The sequence below is a fragment of the Telopea speciosissima genome, chromosome 11 (assembly GCF_018873765.1).
Source record: "Telopea speciosissima isolate NSW1024214 ecotype Mountain lineage chromosome 11, Tspe_v1, whole genome shotgun sequence".
Lineage (NCBI taxonomy): Eukaryota > Viridiplantae > Streptophyta > Magnoliopsida > Proteales > Proteaceae > Telopea > Telopea speciosissima.
In genome coordinates, this window is record NC_057926.1 from 14052824 (window position 1) to 14066405 (window position 13582).

Genomic DNA, 13582 nt, shown 5'->3' on the forward strand with positions numbered 1-13582 from the left:
AATACTCAGGTATTCCAACCCATTATTCATCTTGAATTCCAGTAATTCATCTGTTGCACAGAGAGATCTAACTTAAGCATCGGAGAGTCCTAGGCCGGAACCACACCGGTTCTCGCTTGTCCCTGATATCCTTTTGCAGGTTACGACACCCGAAGAACCTATCGGGGATTTTCCGACGCAACAAGTTGCCATATCACCATACTCATTATGTGAAAACTACAACCTCGAATTTGAAGGGGCAAGCTCTAGTGGGTTTAGCTCCTCCCGTATCAAGCAGCACTGGCAAATGTTAAAAAGAGGGTGAGCTATTTGAGGGCCGGACATTATAGGTAAAGAGACCTTGGACAGGCCCAGACTGGTCCAGCCCAAAAATCTGGTCGAAAGTTAATGTGTTAACCCATGAGAGAACCAAAATTTCATCCTCCATCAGGTACTGATTAATGAATTTGTTTTTTTTTTTTGGGTACAGCAACTTGATGAATTTCTGTGCCTGCACAATTGCTGAATCGGTTTCTTTAAATCTGGCTTTTATCAACAAATGCTCCTGCCGTTCTTCCGATTCGTTTCTGCTTTCCTTCCCATATCTCACCTAGAATCTTATTGTCAATCGCTCCATCATCACTGATAAGGAGAAAAACTCATTTGAGAATTTAACTCACCAAATGGTGCCTCACGCCCAATGTCTGACTCCTCGGTCTTGTTTCCCCGCTCCTTGCTTCTGCAGAACAATTTCTCTCTCAGCTGCTTTCCCTGCAACCCAACAAATAAAAAGAACCCACTTGAGTCTTACGAAGAAAAACCCAGATGTTAGCTTCTCATTTCAGCCAGTGAGATGCTCAGTTTCTGTATTGTCAGAGCCAACCCTAAAGGAATTGCTGAAGAAACCCTCTCCAGCTGAAATTTCCAGGACAATTATGGAGTTATCATCCGTAGGTAGCCTTTGTACGCCTACCCAACAAGGTTTGCCACTGTGTATTGGTGTTCGCTTTGCTGTTGACCCTGAAGGGATGCCCATCCTGTGCTTGAATGCTGAAGATAGTCAATTCACTGTTGGCAGCGGCTATTGTCTCAATGTCCTGGTAATTCTCTCATAACACTTCTTATAGCGCATTCTAAGGCTAAAATTTTCTGAAAAAATGATTCAATTAAGGTCTGTTCATGGTAGCCGTTTAATAGCACAACGTTTCACAAAAGGAAGAAGACACTTATTGTTATTGCTTTGGGCTCTATTTATGTGCTTTAAACCAACCAGTTAGAGCAGTGTGGAGCTCGAATTTCGCAATGTTCGCTCCAGGGAAGCCTCACCAAACCCGAAGACAAATTGGTTTTGAAGGTAGATCTAATCTGTACACCATCTTTCACATTTATTATTATATTTTCCTTCAGTATAATTGCCATAATTTGGACTGAATTGTTTGCAATTTATAAATATTATGGCCTTAAGAATTGCCGGTTTGATATAATTGTTGTCTCATCTAAATAGAAAATCTGGTTCTTTATTAGCTACTAATATACAATGCTCAAAATAAAAGGGAAAATCGGCTTATGGGGGTTGATTTTTCGGTTATAAATAATTTAAGATTGGGAGGGGGTGGGGGAGGGGGAGGGGGTTGATGTCCTATTGTGTTGCCGGTGCTCTCGTAAGTAGCGATGTCAGTTCTTCCCATGTTGGCAGATCAACCTTTACCTTTTTCTGTTCAGGTTCTTTGTTGGATACCCTATCCTGCTATGTTTTCCATTGCTATTGGTTCTTTCTTTCTTGTCCTTGTCTCATATGAAATTGAGTATTTGGTTATTTTGGTTGCTGGGTTTATGTCCAGTTTTCCACAACCAGCCGACGGATGAGTTGGGATTCGAAAAGTTTTTTCATGTTCATTTGTTTTTGGATTTTCTCAACCTACCGTTCAATTCTCCCTTTTTCAGTTTCTGGTTTGGTTTCTCCTTTCTTGATTTGAACAGATCTTAGTGTGGTCTTCATGGTAGGATATTTACCAAATTTAATGCCTTTACATCTTGTTTGAAACATTTTCTGATTGCTCTCCCTTTCCATTGACATTCTGTTAACTGCACAAATTATTGATTAGACCACAGCATTTTACCACTGGAAGAGAATCCCTTTTACAAAATTATATTTTGTATCATTGCCCAAGTGGCTTGGCCAGTTGTAAAGCTTATCCTTAAGACTCGAGAACCGTTAGTCCGAGAAGTCTCAGATCCCATCAAATGTGGAGGCTAATAACAAAACTTTTGATTGTGTTGTCCTTTGTCAATTGAGCATGTTAGTCATTGTTAATTTTTTTTTCTTCCACATTTCGTGTTTCATAAAAGGTTTGCTAGACACACGGCATTTTTTCTACTCTTTGTTGTGTTGTTAAAACATTACATCTTTGATTAGCTTCTGCTTCATGGTCTAAAGAAATTATCTTCTATTCTTGCAGAAACTCCAGTCAACATGGAAAAAGAGGTTTGAGGAGGAAGTGGATGATGATCTTATGTATGTGGTTGCTGTAGAACGGGTGCTGCAGATGCAAAATTTCATGGAGGTTTGTGGGTCTCCTGATATCTTTATTTTACAACATTGATCCTAACAATATGCTTTACAACCATTTCCAGTCAATTTCTGTACGTAAACTTTGAAACATGATATTTTATTCTGCCTAAAATATGAAAGTTGCTTTCTTTGGACTTGTATTTCAGGCTGGGGAATGGGTGACCTTGATGGAGTACAAAAATGCAATCCCTGATCCACTTAGAAACTTTGCAGAAAAAATTGTGAATGAATTCAACACCAATTTTGTTGAAGAGATCCTTCGCTTTTGCAATATTTATGTGGATTTGGAATTCCAGGTTTGCACCAGCTACTATTTTAGTACTTGCATGGAAAATTTTTCGTTTGCTAGCTTTTCATTGAAGAAGGATTGAATCTCAAGGAATCAATTTCATACACTACAAGAACAGCCGCTGGCATCATTGTACAGGAAGAACAATGCAACTTGGAAGAACTAACCATTCTAAGATCTCACCTCAGATTTCATAAGCTAGGATTGAACTGTAAGAAGATGGTTCTCACTTGTCATCCTAGTAATCATCTTTTGCATTCTGTAGGGTGGTCAGAATAAACTTGGTGAATTTTTCTTGAGAATTGTTGATTGCTTCATCAATTAATAATGACAGGACCATCTGCAGTACCTGTTCTCTGCCTAAGACAGACCTATATATGGCCCTTATCCACAGGACATCTTGCCCATACTAAATTGATTATCCAATACTTATTTCAAACTTCAAGCCCGATATTTCCTTTCTAAAGTGTCCGTTTACCCCACAAGAGAGATAAGCAACTACTCATCATCTCCACCATTAAATGGTTAAGACTTATGATGCAGAGGAGCAAAAAGAAGTACCTGATAAGAGCTTGAACTGTTCTACAATGAATTGGAAGGCACTTAACCCTTCCGTCACTCAGTTCATCATAATTTTATTATCTTAGAATAAGGTTTTCAATCGTCTACTTTTAAATGACCACCAACATGAAAACTCCAATGTCTAAGAGGAGTTTAATGTCTGCCAAGTGCCAACAATTGGAAAAAGCAGTAGACTAGAGGGTCTATTCCACACCATCAAATTCCTGTAAAGAATTTGGCATAAAAGTAGTAGAACAAGGTTCCCAATTCGATACTCTGAAACAGTTTGTGAACATCAAAATCTACAAAAAATGTTGTAAACAACCTTCTCACCTTCTGTTCGAGATTACATGATTCATTTCAAACTTAATCTGCATCTTTTGAATTCCTTCAGTTGAAGTTTATAATATCCCCTTCGAAAAGTTTTTCACTCAAACCCAGCAGTTACAGAAAAGCTTAATCAATTTCTAAAACACTGGCTTGGCCCTGTCTGCAAAGGATATTATCATGCTATTAAGCCCTTTTACGAGCTCCAATGTCAGGAAAACTATTTCCAGACCACACACCTTGTGACCACATATCATCTCCCCACCAGTCAACACTTAATCCAACCTGACTAGTTCAAAGTGCCACCAACTTCTGTAAGAAACTCTCCTCTAACCCGAACTACTTAAAACCATTCTTGGTGATTCATTCCTCTACTCTGTAAGTTTTTCATTTTCCCAGACCTACTGCATTTTCCCTTTACTTGTGGATGACCATAAAGTTCAAAAAGTTTTTTGCCCTTATCTGTCTCCTTCCCCATCTCCACCAGATCTTTCATATGCTGTTTTTGGATGCAGGGTCAGCCAGCACTTATCCACTTTTTGCTGGCTGAAACCTTGGTTTGATGTGGGTCACTGTTGTTTAGAAGTTCCTGTCGAAAGAGCTTTCTGCTTTTGCAACTTTATAAATTAGCTGACCAACTGCTCACATAGTTCTCAAGGCGTCGCCTAGGCACCATCAAGGCGTCCAGGCGGTTTTGTTGGGGTCTAGGGGACTTTCGCCTTGGTGCAAGACACCTTGCACTGGTTTTATTGGTATCGAACCTAGTTTTGACACTTGTTTATGACAAATATCATTTAAGTGAATGTTTTCATTTACTTAAGATTTTATTCATAAATAAGCAAATACCCCCCTATTTGAATCCAATAAAAATAGTTAAAAAATCAAATTCTAAAAGGATAAAAAATCAACTCTCCAGTTCAAGAATAAGAACTAGACTTTTGGCTGTTGGTGGAATTTTCAATAGGAAAATTTACTATGGTAAAACATTGCTAGAAACCTAAAGAGCGGTAAAATATTCATTTGTTTTGATATCTAAAAAAATATTTTCATTCAGAGCGATTTTGACAGCATTTGCAAGCCAAATAAGGTTTGACCGAAATATAACTCCTTTAATATAAATCAGATTTAAGCAATCTTGGATTTGTTGGAAAGTTGATTTTGTGCTCTACTTAATACAATAAGTCTTATGTAAAAATAAAGTCATTTGACCAGTCAAGCTTCTTAGAGAAAAAGAACATTTCTCTAAATCGAGATCAGTTTAATTATTTATAGATAAGATCATATTTTTTAAGAACAATATAAACCAAATGTGCGACTATGTGTACCAGGACAATTACCTATTCCAAGAATAGTATAAACCAAATGTATGTTTTGATTGTTTCAAACTTCCAATAGCTTGCTTTTTAGTTTTGTTGTCTTCTAATTCTATGCTGATTTTTGATGACTGGATGTGAATTACTGTTGACTTTTGATTACTTGATGTGGCTTAATGTTATACCAAACAAAAAAAGATGTCGCTTAATGTTGATTTTTGATAATTTGATATGGCCTAATGTTGATTTTTGATGAAATAAGGTATATATTGTAGCATACTATATAATGTTAGAAAATTAGGGAAATAAAAAACAACACTCGAGCGCCTTAGACTCCTAGGCGGGGGCGCCTTGCCGCCTAAGCAGGTGCCTTGTAGCTTATGCGCTTAATCTACCCTCTACCACCTTGGGTCGCCTTACCGCCTTGACAACTATGACTGCTCAAAAGAAGCTGTGCTCATCGACTTGTCGATGCCAAGCTGCTTTTGTCTTCTCTAACCGCAAAAGTGAGGTAGATAATAGTTTTCATAATCCCTCAAACCATTGCTGCCATAATTCTAGGGAGGGACATGCCATGCGATACAATAATAGAAAGTTTGTTCTTAGTTGATTCAATCCTCTGCACTACAGATAGAGATATTCTCTTTTCAACAACACAGAAAACAAAATAGGGGACATAAGGAGGTGTTGAATATGGGTAGGAGAACAACAGGAAGAAGGAAATAAAAGGTGCCTCCACAATGCAAATAGAAGAAAAGCAGGAGAGAGGGAGAAGTGTTCAAGCAATCTTACTAGATGTATTTATTTTCAAGTGAAATGTACGCTTGAAGAGGACATCTTTCACAGCAGAGATGAAAACTTAGTCCTAAGAAAGATGTTCTCTCGAGAAGATGCAGATGTTTTGACTTAATTAAATAGACTTTCACTTTTACACTGTTTCCTTTAAATGAATTGGACCACTTCTCTGATTAGAGATGTGCGTTTTTACCTATTTTTTCAGTCTTCTTCCCTCTGAAATTATTTCTGGACATGTTCTGGTACTGGCAGGTGATGGAGGCAAAATTGATATGGGTTGACCGGCTAGGTTTTGATGTGCATTTGTTGTCACCTGAAGGAGACACTTTTGAGGTCCGGGTTCCTTTCCCTAGAGAAGTTACAGATGAGAAGAGCACAAAGTCATCATTTAATTGTATGTCCCAATTTGCATGGGAAGTAGAGAAAAACTACTCCACGCCAATGTTTGAGAAAGTGAAGCATTTGAAACAGATTAGCTGTAGTAGACACAAGTGATCATAGTGATTTTCTCAGTGGCTTTACAGTCTTTGTAGAGTTTTTGCTGGAACCATCAATGATCTATCGAAGTGGCTCCAGTTGCAAGTATTTTTAATCAGTTCAATCGCCATTGATTACTGCATAACTTCACATTTTGATTGTAATGGAAAGTAACAGTAGCTATATATGAAATTTCATCCTTTTGTTTGTGAGAGGTGTGAAAAGGAATTTCAGGTGCCACATTTCATTCTGGGTCATCACAAGAACATCCTCCATAATTTTGTTAATCTGGGCTTTTTTATTTTTGTTGTCCCTCATTTTGTCAGTGAATCTCATTGATCTGGGTGTCAGCTCATGCACAGCTACGATTCAATTTTAAAGTGAGAACTCCTCTATGGCTACTTGCCCTATGCAGCACTCCTCTCGTCTTTGAACTCGTAGCAATCAATCCAGATTAACTATGCATTAATCATTAATTAAATACTTACACATGCCACAAATTTCAACTCCAAGGAGCCACAGCCCATGAGAATTACATAACAGTTGTGAAGGTACCAGCTAGCACTGTTGTCACGCCTTTAGAATAAATCATATCCTGCATTTACCTGGGGAATTTTCCTTCTAATACCACCGATGTTGATTCCTTTTCATTTTGTTAATTTACTTTTTATTTTTCATCCAAAAAAAAAAGCAACAAACATTATAGTACCCAAATAAAAAAGTTAAAAAAAAGAAGGAAAAAGTCTGGGCACGCTGGAGGGGTGCCAAGAGCCAAGACCTGTGTCTCCCCCCTCCCCCTCCCCCAATGGAAATCATGGTTTCGATGTCTGCATCTCTCATCAATGATTTATTGTAAATTCTTCCTATCAACTAAGGTTTCATCAATCACTATGGGTGACCATACACTCTTAATATTATCTTCAAGTCTCCTCATCATATATACAGTTCTTTATCCAAAAGTTGGACAAACTAATAATAATCTAGTTACTTTTTTGTTCCTGTTACACAAAGATTTCTATTGGAGGAAAAACCCTCAGGCGATGCAACTTACAGGCTAGCCTTGGGCTAGGACAGAATTAGGGAAAAACGAAAAATAACACTGCGAAGTCTTTTGATTTCTTTATTGATTAATCGAATTGAATTACATGAGCGTTAGGGCTCTTATTTATACAAGTTTGGGTCTAACCTCTTTCCCTTTTGGTAAGATCATCCCTATGTGCTCGGATTAGGAAACTATGGTGGCGAATCTGAGATTCTCTTACTAAATCCACGTGGGTCACGGTTAGCAGCATGTTTCCACTTGGAAGTTTCATAACTATTTCCGCTGATGTGTCCTGGTTGGCATAACCATTTCAAGCGTGGCTCTCTGGATCTGGGTTTGGGAACTGGTTTGCTTGTGGCCCAAGGGAGACCACGTGTAAGGCAGAGATTGATCACATAAAAAGTGGTGTATCATTTGCCCCCTACTCCCTTTACCTGAGGTGCGGTATGGGGAGTATATCTCTTCGGTATCCCGTGCTGAGTTGTGCGCAGCTCGGGTCATGTGTTCGGCGATGCTGGTGGTTGGTGAACCAACCCTTTTTGTCCTTTGGGCCATATTTCTTCTCTGGACAACTTTACCCTCCGTGAGTCTTTTATAATCGCGTTGCCATTTGCCGATGTTTGCACGTGGGTGTGAAATATCTTCCGATTTTCACGCCTTTTGAGAGAAACTTGATGGGATGTCATAAAGTTTAAATTTAAACTTCCTTGCTTTCCCGATGTTTTGTAAAGGTAGTTTTTCTCATCCTCGACATTCGTGTCCTTTCTTCTTCTCTATCCTGACCGTTCAAGTAGAATGGAAGGCTGGATTTGGGGGCTTTGTTCTACTGCTCCCAAGAGTATAAAACATTCTAGCTTTCCCTGTTTTTCCTTCTCCACTGTCTTCAAGCTTCCTGGCTAAAAACTCTTGGGTTCCTAAGTTCCTGAAGTCGTTTCGCTCAGTGCCTTTTCTTCAGCTGTACCCTTTCTTCCCCAAGTAAGTTTTTTCCTTTGCCTTTCTCTTTAATCATTTTGCTTTTCTGTTCATTCGGGGAGATGGGGAAATCTAAGAAAAACTCCAATCCTGAATCCAATCGAGGTGGACTCTCTGTTAGATGAGGGAGAGAGGTTGTTCCATGGAGAGGTTTCGAGAGATAATCGAAGGGTTTCCCTCCGTTCGTCAGTGGAGGGGGTTACAGGTTCCAAGATCCCCATACTAATTCCTCAAAGTTCATCTGGCGCTTCTGCCAGTACTTCCAGCCGCGATTCCAAGAAATCATCGGCCAAAAGGGGCTATCGTGTTCGTCAACCCCAGCAGGATCCCACCATCGGGAAAGGGGTGGATGAGATTCCATCCAAACTGACGGATTATAATCTGTTGGAGATCCGAAACGGCTATGCGATCACGGAGTCTGTCAATCTCAGGGTTCCATCTCCCGAGGATAGGTTAAACCAACCGCAACCCAATGAGGTTGGTCTCATTCTAGATGCCTTTGAGGCGGGACTCCGCTATCCTCTTCGTACCTTTATTTCTTTTCTCCTTAGGCATTATAGGGTTGCCCCTAGCCAACTGGTCCCCAACAATTGGAGGTGTGTGGGAGCCTTCATTGTTAGATGTTCTCGGTTGGGTAGACGTCCTTCTCCTGCTCTGTTCATCAAATGCTTCACTCTGAACCAAAATAGCGGTCATCCGGGGTGGTACTATCTCCATCAACGTGACGTTCCGATTGTGGGTACGCTCCCGTCAACCATTCATGGCTGGAAACAGAAGTTCTTCTGAGCTGCGTACAAAGGGCCCAAGTGTTCCACTGTGTGGGGTTACCCCGATACCATTGCTCGGAATAGGATCCCTTTCCTTGACCTTGAAGATCGGTCCACTCTGGAAAAGACAATGATCGACGGGGAGCGTGTGGGGGTAGATGCTACTGATGCTCTGGATATGAATGAAGTGGAGAGGGGTGAGCACCTCGGGGATTTACCTTTTCCCATCTCCTTCCTATACACATTTGCGCTGTACTAACTTTCTCTCATTTTTTTTTTATGTTGGTTGTACTGGAGTTTGCTTTGGATTCCCTTACTGCGTTTATGGAGACCGAGGATCTCCAAGTAGCTGGGGATGTTATTCTTCCTCCCCCTGATAAGAGTAAGAAAAGAAAAGTGCCTCCAACCGAGCATGACAAGGGTCTCCCTAAGAAGGGTTTAAGAAACCTCCTCCTTCACGTTCTCGGGGTATCAAAATTTGAGAGCAACCTTCTGATAAGGGAAAGACAACTTCCTCTTCTGGTGTGGCCACACAGGAGGAGGCGTCCCTCGCAATTTTCAAGGATCCCCTGCCCTCGGATACGACCAAGAAGAATAAGGGGAAGGAGAAAGTAAGCTTGGATTTGTTTGTCCCTAAGTGGTCGATCAATATCAACCAGAAGGTGATTGGCAACATCGCTGCTGTCGAGAATTTGGCCCTGAACTGCATTCCTCCAGCTGACCAAGACTGACTCTCCAAGATGGATGATGACACGCTGGAGAGATCTACCCTTGCATGGACTTATGAGGTAATACTCCTTTCTTTTCCTGAAGCTCGATTTTCAACAAATCCTTGCTAACCTTTTCTTGTTCCAGGCTTTGGCTTTTGTCTCCAGGTTGGTGGAGCGCAAGAGAAAAATTGCATCCATGTATACTGATCTGGAGAAGGAGAGCCATGAATTGAAGAGGGCTAACCGTGAGAGCGGTGATTGGATTTATCTTCTGGAGACCAAGGTGAAGGACCGGAAGGCAGGGAAGAAGACTACGGAGAAAGCTCGAACCGAGGCAGAGACGAAACTCACGGCAGCGGAGAAATAAGTTAAGTCTCTTTCTTCTTCCTATGAGAAGACCAAGGAGAAGCTACGAGAGAAGGAGCAATTGCCTAAGGATCAAAAGAATGAAATTGCTACTTTGAAGTCCCAGCTTAAGGATCCTTGCGCCAAAGCTGTAGAAGAATATATCGGCTCAGAGGCTAATACCAAAGGGCATCTGAAGACGGCCTCGAAGGTTTTTCTGAAAATGGCCTATTCCATTTGGGGACATATCTGAGGTGCAGTCCATGCTTGCACGGTTAGAGTCGGGTGCTTATGTCCCTACCTCATCAAAGGGCCAATTGGAGATTCCCCGGCCGCATCCTTCTTCTGTGATTCCTTCTGCAGCTAGCACTGAGGTTGGGGGGTCAACTTCAGCTGGTATGGTGGAGACCGGGACTCTGGCTCCCGAGCAAGCTGAGGCAATCGTCTCCATTTCTGAGCAAGTCATAGAGCAGAATATGGAGTAGAGTATTGAGTTGGGAGAGGAAAATCCTCCGTTAACACCTGCAGAGGGCGTGGTTCCTGCCCAGGATGCTCCTATAGTTTAGCTCTCCCATTCTTTCTGAGTCTTTGTCTTGTGTCGCTATCTTCTTTTCTTTCTTTCTGAGTCTTTTTTTTTTATGAGAGATGTAACTTTGCCTCTAGGTTCTTAATGAAGAATTGTCATATTCTCTTTACTTTCTACGCTTCCATGTTGATTTCTTCGATTTTGTATATCTGACCATAATCTTTCTCTTTTCTATAGGATAATCCCCCGCTGCCCGGTATCACACAATCTGTCACTGTGGAACGAGAGAAGGAACTAGAAGCTTGGGTAACAACATATGCAAACACAAATGTTGTGCTAAGAAAGCGCTATTCTCGTCTAGAGAGTGAATTAGATTACTATAGGTCTCTTGAGAGCTGGGAGAATGATTTGTCGGCAAGATTGGAATTTGCTCGGGATGTGGCAGATAATGTTGCCGACTATCTCTGGGCCAAAAAGTATGCTGCTGCCAACCTTACTATAGAGCATGTGGTGACGTCAGCGGCCTTTCGACGCTTCAGCGAGGATAAGGCGTTAGAAGGTGCCCAACGTTTATATGATAAAATAAATGAAGCTGTTCCCCATTTCAAATGGGGGAAGATTAAATTAGGTTTTAATCCCCGGATTCCTGTATGGGAGGTGGTATTAGATCCGTCTTCCCTTTCAATACCATTCTTCCTTCTTCTAAATATTTCAGGACCTTTGGCTCCCTAATCCTCCACGTCCTGAGCTTAGATATTTGTAAAAATTTGATTATACCTCGGGCAGCGATGGCTGTCGCACTTTATCTATGAAATTGCAAACTTGCTCGGTATTTGTCTGGCTCATGCTGTTCAGTTTCTTTATCTTAGCCAACAATTTTCTTCGTTTTTGTGATGCTTGCCCATCATTTTGGCAAGAATTGCCTTTATGATGAAGATCTTTTTCCAGGAGATTTTGTTTGTATTTCCCAACGTAAACATTTATTGCTTTTACCTTAGTTAATGCTTCGTTTATTGTGCCAAACTTAAGTTGGAGCCGAATTGCTGCCTCTGCAATTGAATCCTTTTACCATTCTTGAAGGGTACTGGTGTAATGAGGGTTGGCCACGTGGCTCTGGTAGTTATTTCCCTTAATTTTGGTGGTTGCCTTTTGATATTTTCCTTTGGGATTGAACCGTCACTTTGCCCTTTAAATAGCGCCTCTACTCTCTACTTCTGCTATTCATAGCCAAGCCATGAGTCCCCTCTATATATGTTCTCCTTGTAATTCTGTTGAAGCTCTTATTCTTCTCTGGCAATTTGGGTGCCGCTGCCTTTATGGCTATACAGGGTGCATGTTTTTGAAGGCTTATCCTTCTCTAGATGTTACTATTTTTGGCTCCGATCTTCAATTGACATTGGCCCTTACAACTTTGATCCTCAATCGACATGCAGTGTCCTTTGGTTTTCCAGGCTTTTGGGCCATCTCTCTGCGAAGTGTGCCCTTGCCGATGCTTGGAGGGGTTACACTATCGCAGAGAGAATGAGAGTCTTGAGGGGGTTGTTTCCTACCGACCCTAACCTGTAGGATTTGAGGCATGGAGGTTTTGTACAAGCAGTGCGCTGGAGAACCTAAATTGGTGGCACGCTTGTCATCTTTAACCTCCTCATCTCTTGGAGATGTAGGGTACTGGTAATGGGGGCCTATTTTAGGCTTTGGAGGAGCCTCCAGAAGTCCTGATGGTGATTCCCATTTGGCAAAGAGGTCCCCCCATAGCTTCTCGGTGTCGTTTTGGAATGGGTCGTATTGCATCATGAATGTCGGGGTTGGTCATGCACTACCCAATGTTCTTCTTATGGCTATGCCGTTTCATGTTTCTCGACCCTTGGTTCATGCGTTCTTCAATGCTCTCCTTTGGAGGATCAAGACAAGGCACATCGGGCTTGTGGGTTAGGCACATCTCGATCTTGCCTGGCTTTCATCTTCCAGGAAAAGAATTCACTTGGAATCGAGCTCAGTTTAACCTTTGTATTTGCCACACTATTGGTTATTTGTAACAATCTCATGTATTTGTACTAGCATTTTGAAATGTCAATAAAGAATTTTGTTGTTTCTGACTAGCTTCTACTTGTATTCTCTGTTGAGCTTTGCTTTTTATGCTCGGTCTTTTAGCTCCATAGTAATGAAATAAACTCTGGGCCTTTTCTATAGCTCATGGTGCAATTCTTTTTCATGTTCAATTCTCTATTTTCTTCATTGAGAAAATGCCCCTATGGTGCAATTCGCCATTATGGTTGGATGACCATTGTCTTCATTGGGGAAACGTCCCTATGGTGCAACTCACCATTATGGTCGGATGACCATTGTCTTCATTAGGGAAACGCCCCTATGGTGCAACTCACCATTATGGTCGGATGACCATTGTCTTCATTGGGGAAACACCCCTATGGTGCAACTCACCATTATGGTCGGATGACCATGATTTTTATTGGCACATCATTAATAACGGCATACGAAATTCACTTAAGTGAATGATTCCAAAGTTTTATTGGAAGAATAAACCATTGCTATGATTTGTTGAACAAGTATTGATATCTTTATTGGCCGTAGCCACATGAAATCAAATAGGAACAATTTCTATTTTGATTCAAAACTAATGGAAACTGACCTCAAACAAATGAGAAAACTAACCATATTGATTGAATTTTCGTAAATTTTCTGCATTCCAAGATCATGGTATGGGTACTCCCTCCAAAGTCTCCAAATGAAAAGCTCCTAGTGCCACTTGTTTGGAGATTCTGTATGGTCCTTCCCAGTTAGGTGCTAGCTTTCCCATGGATCTCGGATCAGAGGCTTCTACCTTACGTAGAACCAATTCTTCTTGGAGAAATTTTTTGAGCTTCAGCTTTGAGTTATAATGGTGTGCCG

General features: G+C 41.0%; 1 protein-coding gene across 1 annotated transcript; it reads left to right on the forward strand.

The window, feature by feature from the left end:
* Positions 1-607: 607 nt before the first annotated feature.
* On the forward strand, positions 608-12109 carry LOC122646801 (glutamyl-tRNA reductase-binding protein, chloroplastic-like). Its single transcript, XM_043840401.1, has 6 exons — positions 608-1079; positions 1253-1333; positions 2439-2543; positions 2698-2847; positions 6089-6392; positions 12104-12109. The coding sequence occupies exons 1-5, from the start codon at positions 663-665 to the stop codon at positions 6329-6331; spliced, it is 996 nt and encodes a 331-aa protein (XP_043696336.1). The 5' UTR covers positions 608-662; the 3' UTR covers positions 6332-6392; positions 12104-12109.
* Positions 12110-13582: the final 1473 nt, after the last annotated feature.

Bases quoted from the DNA above. Each gene is read 5' to 3' on its own strand.
- LOC122646801 (XM_043840401.1), top strand. From the start codon at position 663: ATGGTGCCTCACGCCCAATGTCTGACTCCTCGGTCTTGTTTCCCCGCT. The intron at 1,080-1,252 runs GTAATTCTCTCA...TAAACCAACCAG, and splicing joins GCTATTGTCTCAATGTCCTG to TTAGAGCAGTGTGGAGCTCG. The intron at 2,544-2,697 runs GTTTGTGGGTCT...CTTGTATTTCAG, and splicing joins AGATGCAAAATTTCATGGAG to GCTGGGGAATGGGTGACCTT.